This window comes from Eleutherodactylus coqui, chromosome 2 (genome assembly GCF_035609145.1).
Source record: "Eleutherodactylus coqui strain aEleCoq1 chromosome 2, aEleCoq1.hap1, whole genome shotgun sequence".
NCBI lineage: Eukaryota > Metazoa > Chordata > Amphibia > Anura > Eleutherodactylidae > Eleutherodactylus > Eleutherodactylus coqui.
Window position 1 is genome coordinate 252,834,923 of NC_089838.1, and position 14,486 is coordinate 252,849,408.

Below are 14,486 nucleotides of genomic sequence, written 5' to 3' on the forward strand. Positions count from 1 at the left end.
TTCCCCCGGCATTCTGCGGTGCTGCTGCAGGCTGTCACTCCCTCCTGGTCCCCGGCAGAGCATTGCTTTCTGGACGCAGGGCTTGAAATCCCCGCCTCCAGAAAACACACGTGCCTTCAGCCAATCACAGCCAATGACAATGATATCATTGAATGGCTGTGATTGGCTGACGGCGTGTGTTAGCTAATCACAGTAGCTTTCTGGAGGCGGGGATTTCAAGCCCTGTGTCCAGAAAGCAATGCTCTGCCAGGGACCAGGAGGGAGCGACATCCTGCAGCAGCGCCGCAGAACGCCAGGGGAGGTGAGTAATGATTTTTATTCTTTGCTCCGCTGTATTCCCGGCATATAAGGTGACAGTTGGGGGGTCGTCTTATACGCCCCGTCGCCTTATACGCCGGTATATACGGTATATATTTTTATTGTTACACATTTCTGGATGAATTGCAGGGAAGGGCTTATATATTTAATGATTATATCATTAAGAATGATTTGTCTTCTATATGTTCTCAATGGGGTCGGCGCTGCTGCCGCCGGCCCCATTGAGCGCGTATAGAGAAGAGAACAGGAATCACAGATCGCACATAGGTGCGATCTGCGATTTCTATGGCCTAAGAAGGACCGTTGGGGTTCTTGAAGCCTAAAAGCACTCCTAACACTCTCCCTATAGCAGCTCCGGCATCAACAGCACTTTCCCTGAACTATGTCAGAATGCATCTGTGGCGAGCCGCGGGAGGGGCCGATTTTAATACTTGGGTGACACCTGATCTCGCCAGCCACTCACTGCAGGGGGGTGGTATAGGGCTTGAACGTCGCAGGGGGAAGTTGTAATGCCTTCCCTGCCTTTCTATTGGCCAGAAAAGCGCGCACATTTCTCAGGGAAGAAAATGAAAGTGACTCGAACATCGCGTGGTGCTCGTCTCGAGTAACGAGCATCTCGAACACCCTAATACTCGAACGAGTATCAAGCTCGGACAAGTATGCTCGCTCATCTCTAGTCTCTACCGATTTGGTTCGCTCAACACTAGCTCTGTACATTGGTGCATAACACTGTCCAAGAGCCATAAAACCTGTATAATACTCTGAGTATTAAACAAGGCTTTTATGGCTGTTAGACATCATTATGCTCCAGTTTTAGTGGTTTTGGTGATTGTTTGGTTCAAACTAATTTAGACCAAACCAAACGTTTTTCAAAAGTTCAGTGAACTGTCTGAACAGAATGTTTCAAAAGCTTGCTTTTAACTATTTAAGTTTTGCACTGTATTAAATGGTACCATGAAAAAATAGAACTCATTCTGCAAAACTGAATAGAAATATTGCCTGCAATGCCATTCCTGGCTACTATAGTGGGAACAGAACTATCTGCTTCCTGCAAAAATCAATTTCCTGGCATGGAAAACAGCTCATCTGAGGACCCCAACCCATCTACTACTGATAACTGACCTCGAATCAGACAACCCCATTAAGAAGAGGGAGCTTCATGATAGAGGGAGAAAGCAACTTCTAGTCTGCGTAGAAGTGGGGAAGGGGCCTAAAGTACTCAGGAGGATGATTTTAGAATGAATGAGTATTTGTAGTGAAGCAAAAAGGCATTTACCCTGATTTTCTGAACATGTTGACATATTTTTATATATATATATATATATATATATATATATATACATATATATATATATATGAGGTTTTCATTGACATACACTGCAGTACAATGAAATCCAAGACTCAACACAATGTTTTTAATCAATATAGCTGGTTGTTTTACAGCATGGGAAATCCCCAGAGGTCAGCTTTTAAGAAACTTGTCTGAGGTCAGCACAATGGCTGTCAGCGTTCCATTCTGTATAGTTTCAATCTATACAGGTATAGGCTGCTTTTGGCTATTTGCGTCTACTCCCATGCCATATGTATCTTCCTACACTGTGCCATCATTGTACCTATTAATTGCCCTGTGAGTGCTAATCTTACTGATATTGTATCACAAGCCTCATCCCAATGGCACACAGACAAATTTGTCGCCATTACTGTCCTCTGTAGATAAAGGAAGCTCCAGGCACATGCACTGTTGACACAGCCATTTCCAGCTATGAATATGTATGAATTTAAATCAAAAGAGCTTCATTTTTATGATATTCTAATGATGCTGAAGAAATGATGTGATTCACAAAGGAGCTTGCATTTTAAGCAGGGCATTTGATGATTTTACTAATGAACATTTCACTTACATTGTATGCAGGCAACTTGGATATAATTTAGGGTCCAGATTTCATTACACGGTTGATTTTAATTAAATGTACTTTACTTTCTTGTATTGTAGATTCCAAGAAGAGTTATTTGATGGAACTCTTTCTGATCTATTCAACAAATTGAAAATGCAGAAAATGTGCAGTATATAGTGTATAGTGCTGGCATCTCTGCACAAGTTCATTTATTGACTATATGGGCCATGGAGAAGTAACCCCGCACCACACTCTTATGAAACTGTCTAAAATATAATTTGTCTTTGCTCTTCATAGCAGCCAATCACAGTGCAGCTTTAATTTCTTATACTGCGGAGATAAAGTGAAAACTGTGCTGTGATTGGTGACTATGGGCAACATAGATTTTTTTAGACCGCTTTCCCAGGAGTGTGGTGCTGGGCTGATTTTTGCGTGGCCCACCTTATAGTAATAAAGGAACTAGGCAAAGGGGATAGATAGATAAATAGATAGATATGAGATAGATAGATAGATAGATAGATAGATATGACATAGATAGATAGATATGAGATAAATAGATATCAGATCGATAGATAGTAGAGATGAGCGAACGTACTCATCCGAGCTTGATATTCGTGTGAATATTAGGGTGTTCGGGATGCTCGTTACTCGTAACGAGTACCACGCGGTGTTCCGGTTACTTTCAGTTTCCTCTCTGAGACGTTAGCGCGCTTTTCTGGCCAATTGAAAGACAGGGAAGGCATTACAACTTCCCCCTGTGACGTTCAAGCCCTATACCACCCCCCTGCTGTGAGTGGCTGGGGCGATCAGATGTCACCCGAGTATAAAAGTCGGCCCCTCCCGCGGCTCGCCACACATGCCTTGTGAGTTAGCTGAGGGACAGTGGTATCGTGCTGGAGCTGCTGTAGGGAGAGCGTTAGGAGTTAGTGTAGGCTTCAAGAACCCCAACGGTCCTTCTCAGGGCCACATCTAATAGTGTGCAGTACTGTGTTAGCACTGTATTTTATTTTATTTTTTTCAAAATTGGATCTGCAGAGCATTGCGCCCTGCAATAGGGACAGAAGTGGTGGTTAGGCAGGGAGAGTGTTAGGAGTTAGTGTAGGCTTCAAGAACCCCAACGGTCCTTTCTAGGGCCACATCTATCCGTGTGCAGTACTGTCCAGGCTGCTGTTAGCAGTGTTGCATTTTTTTTTTTTCTCAAAACTGGCTGTGCAGAGCATTGCACCCGGCATTAATACTACAGGGATAGAATTGTGTAGGCAGGGCCAGAACACATACATTATTCATTGAATACACGCAGTGTGGGTGTTCCTTGTAAAAAGCAGGGGAAAAATTCTATTTGGCCTGCCTCTTACAGTACTCAGGGCTCTGTGTACGTGTGTGCTGTGCGCTGAACGTTCAGAAAAAATCAGACGCAGTCAGCTACGTTTTACCGCAGGCGTGCGGCAATTTTTTTCCTGCATGGGAAATCCCTGATCTGCTGCAGGTAGCGAATTACTTTGCATCACTGCAGTTCTGGGACAAATTGGCAGGGCCACAACACAGTTATTAAACTTAGTATTCATTGAATACACGCAGTGTGGGTGTTCCTTGTAAAAAGCAGGGAAAAAATTCTATTTGGCCTGCCTCTTACAGTACTCAGGGCTCTGTGTACGTGTGTGCTGTGCGCTGAACGTTCAGAAAAAATCAGACGCAACCAGCTACGGTTGAGTGCAGCCTTGCGCCAATTTCTTTCCTGCCTGGGAAATACCTGCTCTGCCACAGTTAGTAACTCTGCAACAGTAAAGTTCTGTGACAGTTTTGCAGGGCCGCAACACAGTTATTAAAATTATTATTCAGTGAATAGACGCAGTGGGCCTATCCTTTTAAACAAAAGGGAAAAAAGTATATTTGCCCTGCCTCTGACAGCCGTCAGGGCTCTGGGTACGTGTGTGCTGCGTGGAGAACGTAAAAAAATCAGACGCAACCAGCTACGGTTCAGTGCAGCCTTGCGCCAATTTCTTTCCTGCCTGGGAAATACCTGCTCTGCCACAGTTAGTAACTCTGCAACAGTAAAGTTCTGTGACAGTTTTGCAGGGCCGCAACACAGTTATTAAGCTTAGTAGTATTCATTGAATACACGCAGTGTGGCTTGTCCTTTGAAAAACAAGGGAAAAAATTGTATTTTGGCTGCAGGCTTGCGCCACTTTCTTTCCTGCCTGGGAAATCAAATCACTGGTAATACACCATGCTGAGGGGTAGGGGTAGGCCTATAGGACGTGGACGCGGGCGAGGAGGCGGAGGCCCAAGTCAGGGTGTGGGCACAGGCCGAGCCAGTGTGATGGCCAGGGGTAGAGGCAGGGCCAGACCGAATAATCCACCAACTGTTTCCCAAAGCGCCCCCTCGCGCCATGCCATCCTGCACAGGTCAAGGTGCTCTACGGTGTGGCAGTTTTTCACAGAGACGCCTGACGACCGACGAACAGTGGTGTGCAACCTTTGTCGCGCCAAGATCAGCTGGGGAGGCACCACCAACAGCATGCGCAGGCATATGATGGCCAAGCACCCCACAAGGTGGGACGATGCCCGTTCACCGCCTCCGGTTTGCACCACTGCCTCTCCCCCTGTGCCCCAACCTGCCACTGAGATCCAACCCCCCTCTGAGGACACAGGCACTACCGTCTCCTGGCCTGCACCCACACCCTCACCTCCGCTGTCCTCGGCCCCATCCAGCAATGTCTCTCAGCGTAGCGTCCAGACGTCGCTAGCGCCACAGTTTGAGCGCAAGCACAAGTACAACGCCACGCACCCGCACGCTCAAGCGTTAAACGTGCACATTGCAAAATTGATCAGCCTAGAGATGCTGCCGTATAGGCTTGTGGAAACGGAGGCTTTCAAAAGCATGATGGCGGCGGCGGCCCCGCGCTACTCGGTTCCCAGTCGCCACTACTTTTCCCGATGTGCCGTCCCAGGCCTGCACGACCACGTCTCCCGCAACATTGTACGCGCCCTCACCAACGCGGTTAATGCCAAGGTCCACTTAACAACAGACATGTGGACAAGCACAGGCGGGCAGGGCCACTATATCTCCCTGACGGCACATTGGGTGAATTTAGTGGAGGTTGGGACAGAGTCAGAGCCTGGGACCGCTCACGTCCTACCCACCCCCAGAATTGCGGGCCACAGCTCGATGGTGGTATCTGCGGCGGTGTATGCTTCCTCCACTAAAGCACCTTCCTCCTCCTCCTCCTCCAACGCAACCTCTGTCTCGCAATCAAGATGTGTCAGCAGCACGGTGTCGCGCGGCGTGGCAGCACAGCGGTGGGCAAGCGTCAGCAGGCCGTGCTGAAACTACTCAGCTTAGGAGAGAAGAGGCACACGGCCCACGAACTGCTGCAGGGTCTGAAAGAGCAGACCGACCGCTGGCTTGCGCCGCTGAGCCTCCAACCGGGCATGGTCGTGTGTGACAACGGCCGTAAGCTGGTGGCGGCTCTGCAGCTCGGCAGCCCCACGCACGTGCCATGCCTGGCCCATGTGTTTAATTTGGTGGTTCAGCGCTTTCTGAAAAGCTACCCCCACTTGTCATACCTGCTCGGAAAGGTGCGCCAGCTCTGCGCACATTTCCGCAAATCCCACACGCACGCTGCCACCCTGCGGACACTGCAACATCGGTTTAATCTGCCAGTGCACCGACTGCTGTGCGACGTGCCCACACAGTGGAACTCTACGCTCCACATGTTGGCCAGACTCTATGAGCAGCGTAGAGCTATAGTGGAATACCAACTCCAACTTGCGCGGCGCAGTGTGAGTCAGCCTCCTCAATTATTTACAGAAGAGTGGCCCTGGTTGGCAGCCATCTGCCAGGTCCTTGGAAAATTTGAGGAGTCTACCCAGGTGGTGAGTGGCGATGCTGCAATCATTAGCGTCACCATTCCTCTGCTATGCATCTTGAGAAGTTCCCTGCAAAGCATAAAGGCAGACGCTTTGCGCTCGGAAACAGAGCCGGGGGAAGACAGTATGTCGCTGGATAGTCAGAGCACCCTCCTGTCTATATCTCAGCGCGTTCAGGAGGAGGAGGAGGAGCATGAGGAGGATGAGGAGGAGGGGGAAGAGACAGCTTGGCCCACTGCTGACGGTACCCATGCTGCTTGCCTGTCATCATTTCAGTGTGTATGGCCTGAGGAGGAGGAGGAGGAGGATCCTGAAAGTGATCTTCCTAGTGAGGACAGCCATGTGTTGCGTACAGGTACCCTGGCACACATGGCTGACTTCATGTTAGGATGCCTTTCTCGTGACCCTCGCGTTACACGCATTCTGGCCACTACGGATTACTGGGTGTACACACTGCTCGACCCACGGTATAAGGAGAGCCTTTGCACTCTCATTCCCGAAGAGGAAAGGGGTTCGAGAATGATGCTATACCACAGGGCGCTGGTGGACAAATTGATGGTAAACTTCCCATCCGACAGCGCTAGTGGCAGAAGGCGCAGTTACGAGGGCCAGGTAGCAGGGGAGGCGCAGAGATCAGGCAGCATGTACAGCGCAGGCAGGGGAACATTCTCCAAGGCCTTTGCCAGCTTTATGGCTCCCCAGCAAGACTGTGTCACCGCTCCCCAGTCACGGCTGAGTCGGCGGGAGCACTGTAAAAGGATGGTGAGGGAGTACGTAGCCGATCGCACGACCGTCCTCCGTGACGCCTCTGCCCCCTACAACTACTGGGTGTCGAAGCTGGACACGTGGCCTGAACTCGTGCTGTATGCCCTGGAGGTGCTTGCTTGTCCTGCGGCTAGCGTCTTGTCAGAGAGTGTGTTTAGTGTGACTGGGGGAATCATCACGGATAAGCGTACCCACCTGTCAACCGACAGTGCCGACAGGCTTACACTCATCAAGATGAACAAAGCCTGGATTTCCCCAGACTTCTCTTCTGCACCAGCGGACAGCAGCGATACCTATGCAATACGTATGCTGCACCCGCGGATGGAAGCATCGTTCTCTCTCACCATCCAAAACGGGGACATTTCTGCTTCATCAATCTGTGTATAATATTCCTCCTCCTCCTCCTCCTGCTCCTCCTCCTGAAACCTCACGTAATCACGCCGAACGGGCAATTTTTCTTAGGGCCACAAGGCTCACTGATATAATTTTTCTAAACAATTTTTATATGTTTCAATGCTCTTAAAAGCGTTGAAAGTTTAACTTGAACCAATTTTTCGTTAAACTGGGCTGCCTCCAGGCCTAGTTACCACTTAAGCCACATTAACCAAAGCGATTAATAGGTTTCACCTGCCATCTTGGTTGGGCATGGGCAATTTTTCTGAGGTACATTAGTACTGTTGGTACACCAATTTTTGTGGGCCCTCGCCTACAGTGTAATCCAATTAATTTTTAGCCCACCTGCATTACAGCTGACGTTACATCAGCTGTGTTGGGCACTGCAATGGGATATTTCTATGTACCGCCGGTGGGTTCCAGGGAGCCACCCATGCTGTGGGTCCACAGGGAATTATAAATGCATCTGTTTCCACTTGTAAAGAACCCCAGTCTGACTGGGGCATGCAGTGTGGGCCGAAGCCCACCTGCATTAAGCACGACATTACTACCTCAGCTGTATTGGGCAATGCAATGGGATATTTTTGTGTATCGCCGGTGGGTTCCAGGGAGCCACCCATGCTGTCGGTCGACAGGAACTTCACAATAGGGAGTTGTACCTGCCTGTGTCTATGAATTAAAAAGCCCGGTCTGACTGGGGCATGTAGAGACACCTTGACAGAATGAATAGTGTGTGGCACATAGGTTCCCCATTGCTATGCCCACGTGTGCAGCTCCTGATGGCGGTGGCACAGGATTCTATTTCTCATTGCTTCTGTACAGCATTGTGGGCTATCGCCCCGCCCCTTTTAAAGAGGGTCGCTGCCTAGCCGTGCCAACCCTCTGCAGTGTGTGCCTGCGGTTCCTCCTCATGGCAGACGCACTTCTAAATAGACATGAGGGTGGTGTGGCATGAGGGCAGCTGAAGGCTGCGCAGGGACACTTTGGTGTGCGCTGTGGGGGGGAGGGGGGGCGGTTGGGCAGCATGTAACCCAGGAGAAGTGGCAGTGGAGTGTCATGCAGGCAGTGATTGTGCTTTGTTGGAGGTAGTGTGGTGCTTAGCAAAGGTATGCCATGCTAATGAGGGCTTTTCAGAAGTAAAAGTTGTTGGGAGGGGGGGGCCACTCTTGCCGCTATTGTGGCTTAATAGTGGGACCTGTGAACTTGAGATGCAGCCCAACATGTAGCCCCTCGCCTGCCCTATCCGTTGCTGTGTCGTTCCCATCACTTTCTTGAATTGCCCAGATTTTCACACAAGGAAACCTTAGCGAGCATCGGCGAAATACAAAAATGCTCGGGTCGCCCATTGACTTCAATGGGGTTCGTTACTCGAAACGAACCCTCGAGCATCGCGAAAAGTTCGTCCCAAGTAACGAGCACCCGAGCATTTTGGTGCTCGCTCATCTCTAATAGATAGATAAAGTATGGATGGATAGATTAGGAGATGGATAGATAGATAAATAGATAGATAGATAGATAGATAGATAGATAGATAGATAGATAGATAGATAGATAGATAGATATTAGATAGATAGATAGATAGATAGATATTAGATAGATAGATATGAGATAAATAGATAGGTAAATGCCGGCGGCAGTCCTCCTGAACTGCTCTGAACAGCTGTGAGTAGTATTCAGCAGCTGGGGATTTAAAATCCCCGCCTGCTGAATGAGCTGCCTCTAATTGGTCACAGCCTGACCAATCAGAGGCAGCTCTCACTCACACACCCATTCATGAATTTATGAATGGGTGAGTGACTGATGCCTTTCATTGGCTCAGCGCAGGGACCAATCTGATTGGTCCCACTGAATGACAGTTGAGAGCTGCTCCTGATTGGTCCCTGCGCTGAGCCAATCAGAGGCAGCACTCACTCACCCATTCATGAATTCATGAATGGGTGAGTGAGAGCTGCCTCTGATTGGTGAGGCTGTGACCAATCAGAGGCAGCTCATTCAGCAGGCGGGATTTTAAATCCCCGGCTGCTGAATACTGCTCACAGCAGTTCAGGAGAACTGCCGGCCGGCCGCGGCTGAACTCCGTCTGCCGGGACAAGGTGAGTATATTTTTTTTTTTACTTTTTACACATTTCTGGATGAATTTCAGGGAAGGGCTTATATTTTTAAGCCCTTCCCGAAAATTAATCCCGCGCTCGCCGGCAGCCCATTGCTTTCAATGGAGCCGGCTGTATTGCCGGCTCCATTGAATTCAATGGTCAGTGCTCGTTTAATCGAGACGAGTACCGCGTGGTGCTCGTCTCGAGTAACGAGCATCTCGAGCACCCTAATACTCGAACGAGCATCAAGCTCAGACGAGTATGCTCGCTCATCTCTAATTAGGAAGCAACTAGTATCTGACAGCACTTGGATACCCATCTGTATGCTGTCTGATATGCACGGACTCATGCCCTATTTCTCATCCATGCCAAATTGACAGGAATAGAACATGCCATGAGTTTTTCACACAGACCGTGGGTCCATTGAAAAAGTATCCATGTATAAGGCCTCATAGGCTATAATTCTGTTGTTCTTGGATTAACATGGACAGCACATGGCCCCAAATCTGGTAGTTTGCTGAGGCCTAAAGTGAATGCACTGATTGGCTGTCCAATAGCGCCTCTCTACAGTACATTGAGGTACTAGATGTACTGTGTTATTTATATATGCCAGGAGGAACGGCTCCTTTTGTTCACCTGATGTCGGTGGCTCCATGATATTTTTCTGGTGTGTGATGTACCGGACCCTGAATACGCTCCTGTCCTCTACATAGAAAGGGATATTTACGGCTTTCAGTAGCTCTTTCTGACATATATATGTAAGAACTTGCATTATTTGTATTAGTTATCTGCTTAATTGTCTTCACTTTTTATGACTTTTGATTGATGTTTTTGTGGTTTCAGAACCAGTTACCACTTTTCCATAAAGTTTTGGTTTAAAGTTACAATATTTAAAACATATATTGGTCATTCCAGAACCAATTAATGCTGTTTGTTGAGGGGACCCTGTATATGAGAGAATTGCCTGCAATGCAGTGCCCATGTATATATTGATCTACAAAAAGTAATTGGACATCTGAGCAGGAATCCAAACTAGTATTTATTTACATATGTTAATACTTAGTGGGGCTCCTTTGGCCCTAATGACATTCGGAGACTCTCTGCGGCATACTTTCTACTAATGACTGATACATTTCTACTTGTATTTCCCTCCGTTCAAACGTCTGGTGAGTTCTCTCAAAGAAGATGCATTGGCTCTTCTACATTGGTGCAAGGAGCATTGGGCATTAGACAGTGATGAATCACACTGCTTCATTTTCAATTCTGATGGATGTACCGGGGTGTTGAGAAGTCTGGGGAACACATTTTGCCTAAGTGTGTTGTGCCATCTGTTAAGTATAGTGGAGGATCCATTATGGTCTGGATATGTTTTACGTGGTATGATCTTGGTGTGTTGGTTGAAGTGGCAAGAACCATGAACATGGACATGTATCTTGACATTCTAGACAATAATGTGTTGCTGACAATGTGGTAATACTCTGGAAATGGTCAACAATACTTTCAACAAAACAACGCAACTTGTCACAAATCCAATGCTGTTTTATGTTTGTCTGAGGATATGAATGTTCCACGGTTACCTATTGAACATCTTTGGGATGAACTGGAATATTGGGTCAGGAAATATGAACAGTTTCCATATTTTAAAGAATTTACCAGACATTTGCAGGATGAATGTAGGGAAATACCAGCTGAAGGGCTTCAGACATTATTCCAAAGTATGGAGAATATCCAATGTCATTACGGCCAAAGGAGCCCAACTAAGTATTAATACATGTAAATAAATAGTACTTTTGATTCTTGGAGTCTCAGGAGTCTAATTACTCTTGGTAGAATAGTTTTATGAGCTTGTGCATCTCTAAATCAGCTTACAAATAGCTCTATCATTCCTGTTTAACATTTTCCATGATGGAATACCAGTAATATACAACAAAATACACCGTATTCTCTGTATTTTTTAACCTAAAATCTAATGGTCCCATATGAGCTGCCTCTTCTAATACATGAAAAGTAAAACACTGTAGTACCGTATATTAGCAGAGCATTCAGTTATTTTTCGGGTTTTATTGCGGCGATGACAATATAATCTTATTCTGAGTGTCTGTGAATGAGCATTTTAGAAGTACATCGAGTAATCTTGTGTCTGATTATCTCTGTACTTCATGCTCATTCAAATCAATTTATATTAAATTGGATGTAGCATCAATATAGTCTGTTGGTTCAAATAGCTTTTTTGTGGCTATCAGTAAAAACCTAATGACTAAAGAAAAGGGATAATAATAAGTTTGGTGATGGGAGCTGAAAGGGGTAAAATGCTGGCTAATCCTGCATTGACATTTTATTTCATATATATCATTTCCAGTTTGGGCAGAAGAATGAATGTTGAATTTGTTGTAAAACAGAATGAAGCAAACCAATGCATAAAAGACAAAGGGCTTTAGGGCAACATAGGTCATGCAACACGTTGTGACAGCATCACATAACGACTGAGCATCAACTTGTAGCCCATAGGCAAACAATTAAAGAGCGCCTGCTTGTAAAATGTAATTTGGACAACCCAAATCAAATGCTGTTTTCTTGCTGTATTGGTAGCCTTGTATGAGGATAGTAGACATCAGTGGACACTATCACTCGCCAGACCTTAGACATTCTATGTCATTTCCACCTTCATCCTGGAAGATGATACTTGCTCTAAGCTGTCATATCTCATGTCGTTATTTAATACTCAGTTTAAAGAATGGCTAATCCCTAAATAAATAATAATGGTAAAGGTTACAATTATACCTTTATAACTCTTGAAGGTTGTCACAACCTACCAAATATTAGCTTTTCTGAATATTCATCCCTACAGCAAACAACTAAATACTTGACAAATTAAAATGTTGGCCCCATGAAAAGAAGTTATTCTCTATGTACTGAATAGGGAACAACTATCTGACTGCTAGAACCCCCATGATCACAAGAACAGGGGACTCGAGCTTTCCCAAACTAATGGAGAAGTGGTAATACGTGCGCAGTATTGCTCCATTCATTTCAGTGCGACTGCTAGAGGTAACCAAGTACTTGAACACAGTTACTGTACCTCAGCCAGTCCTATTGAAATGAATGGGCGCATGCTCAACCATCATGGCATTTATTCGACGACCTTCAGGACCCCCATTCTCATGTTAGCAGTGGACCTAGTGGTCATACCCTCAACAATCTGATAGTTAAGGCCCATATACATGCAAAGATAATCTTTCAAATTATTAAAAGTTCTAACGATCTTTTTGCATAAAGTGTTAATGGCCATTAACACTTTATCATCTTCATTTGCATGTAAAGGGCCTCTGGGAGCTGTTTGTAGAGCCCAGCGTGTGATTAATCCCATGCCCAGTACTACACACAGTTGCATTGTTCTCCTCGTGTCTGCCAGCAAATTACAATGTAATCTCCTGGCTCCCGTGCAGAACATAGCATGCAGTCTATTGAGAGACACTTTATCTCTCTGCAGCCAAGCAATGGATTTTAAGTTTACCTTAAAATCATCGTTCAGCGAAAAGTGCAACCCAAACACTTTTGATTAATGCTGGTCAAATCCCCAAAACAATGATGTCATTCTTCATATAGGAATAAGGTACTATATGGAAACATGACAGTCACTCCAACCACTGCTGCCAACTATACCTGCATAACCACATATGTATAACATAGCTACAGACATTATTCCAACTTGTTTGCTGCTGTTTTAGGCTGGTTGGGCATCATCAATGCAACATATGGAACTATGATTTTTCTAGAAAAGGACACAGAGAGCAAACATACGCTCTAAGTATGTGAAAGATCTTGCGTTGACAGTTTTCACTGGGGACAGTAGATGGCACCATAGTTCTCAAGAAAAGTAACTTGCATTAAATTGTGTTGGTCTCGGTTGATGCTTCCTTACGTTTCCCGTTGCCTTTGTATTTGCATGTATGTGTTAAACACAATCTTATCCTCTATGAATACAAAACCTAATCTCATATCAGTAAATAATGTGTTTATTGTGCAGAATATTACATGGCTTTATAATAAATGTATAGACTATAGACTGGCAGTAGATTGTGTATATCGCCACGTTATGATGCAAATCTTTCTACAGGAAGAAAATACTGGCATTTAGGTAAAGTCTGTTTGAATAGCTCTTGTCTTTCTCATTATGATGCATCTTGGTTGTTTTCCTTCAAGTGCTCTACATTAGAGAAAACCATCTCAGCATGTGCCCACAGCGATTTGAACAATTGTTGAACAATTATGCCTACAATTTATGTTAATTGCTAAAACAACAATATTTTGCTTGTATTGCAGGTATCCTCTTCACCATGTTGGTATTCGGACCAGCCTGTGGGTTTATTCTGGGGTCCTTCTGTACCAAGATTTATGTCGATGCTTTACTCGCTGATACCAGTAAGTGCATTTATATTACATAAGGACAATTATTAACAGGATTTATAAAAAAAATCCCAGTGATAGAGAGGATTCATAGTTATGCTAAACTGCCATTTCTTTACCTGTAATTCTGGCTTCAGAAGACACTAAACATAGAAAGTATACAAGACACAATAGTAGTAGTAGTCATTATCATCTCATCATCACCATCACCATCATCATCTCGCAATGCCTTCCTTATACCCCTCTCTTCTTTGATCTTATTCTCTCACATTCAAAACTAAGAAACATTTAAAGAATTAGCCATCCATTTGCCCCATTTCTTCTGTACAGCCCTGAGTCTGGCAGCAGCAGGGAACTCTTCCCATTACTCTATTTGCAATGAGGGAAAAAATAAGCCCTGTCCCTGTAGCTTACCTCCACAGCATATGTCGGCCACATTGGCAGAGATCGGAAAGGGTTTAACGCCTCTCTGCAAAATGTCTGTAAGACTTTGTGCTCCTGGAATGTATAGCAAATACTGCACATTGGCAGATAAAACAGTCACGTTTATATTAGAGATGAGCGAGTATACTCGCTAAGGCACATTACTCGAGCGAGTAGTGCCTTAGCCGAGTATCTCCCCACTCGTCTCTAAAGACTCGGAGACCAGCGCCGATGACAGGTGAGTTGCGGCGGGGAGCAGGGGGGAGCGGGGAGGAGAGAGATCTCCCCTGGCGCTCCCCGCCCGCCACCCGCAGCCGAATCT

At 45.8% G+C, this 14,486-nt stretch overlaps 1 protein-coding gene across 1 annotated transcript in view; it reads left to right on the forward strand.

Annotated features, from left to right (window-relative positions):
- Positions 1–14,486, forward strand: part of SLCO3A1 (solute carrier organic anion transporter family member 3A1) — a 321,797-nt gene that overhangs the window by 208,910 nt on the left and 98,401 nt on the right. Inside the window, exon 3 of the mRNA XM_066589985.1 lies at positions 13,658–13,756. Within this exon, the coding sequence (XP_066446082.1) occupies positions 13,658–13,756 (99 nt within the window). The remainder of the gene's footprint in view (positions 1–13,657; positions 13,757–14,486) is intronic.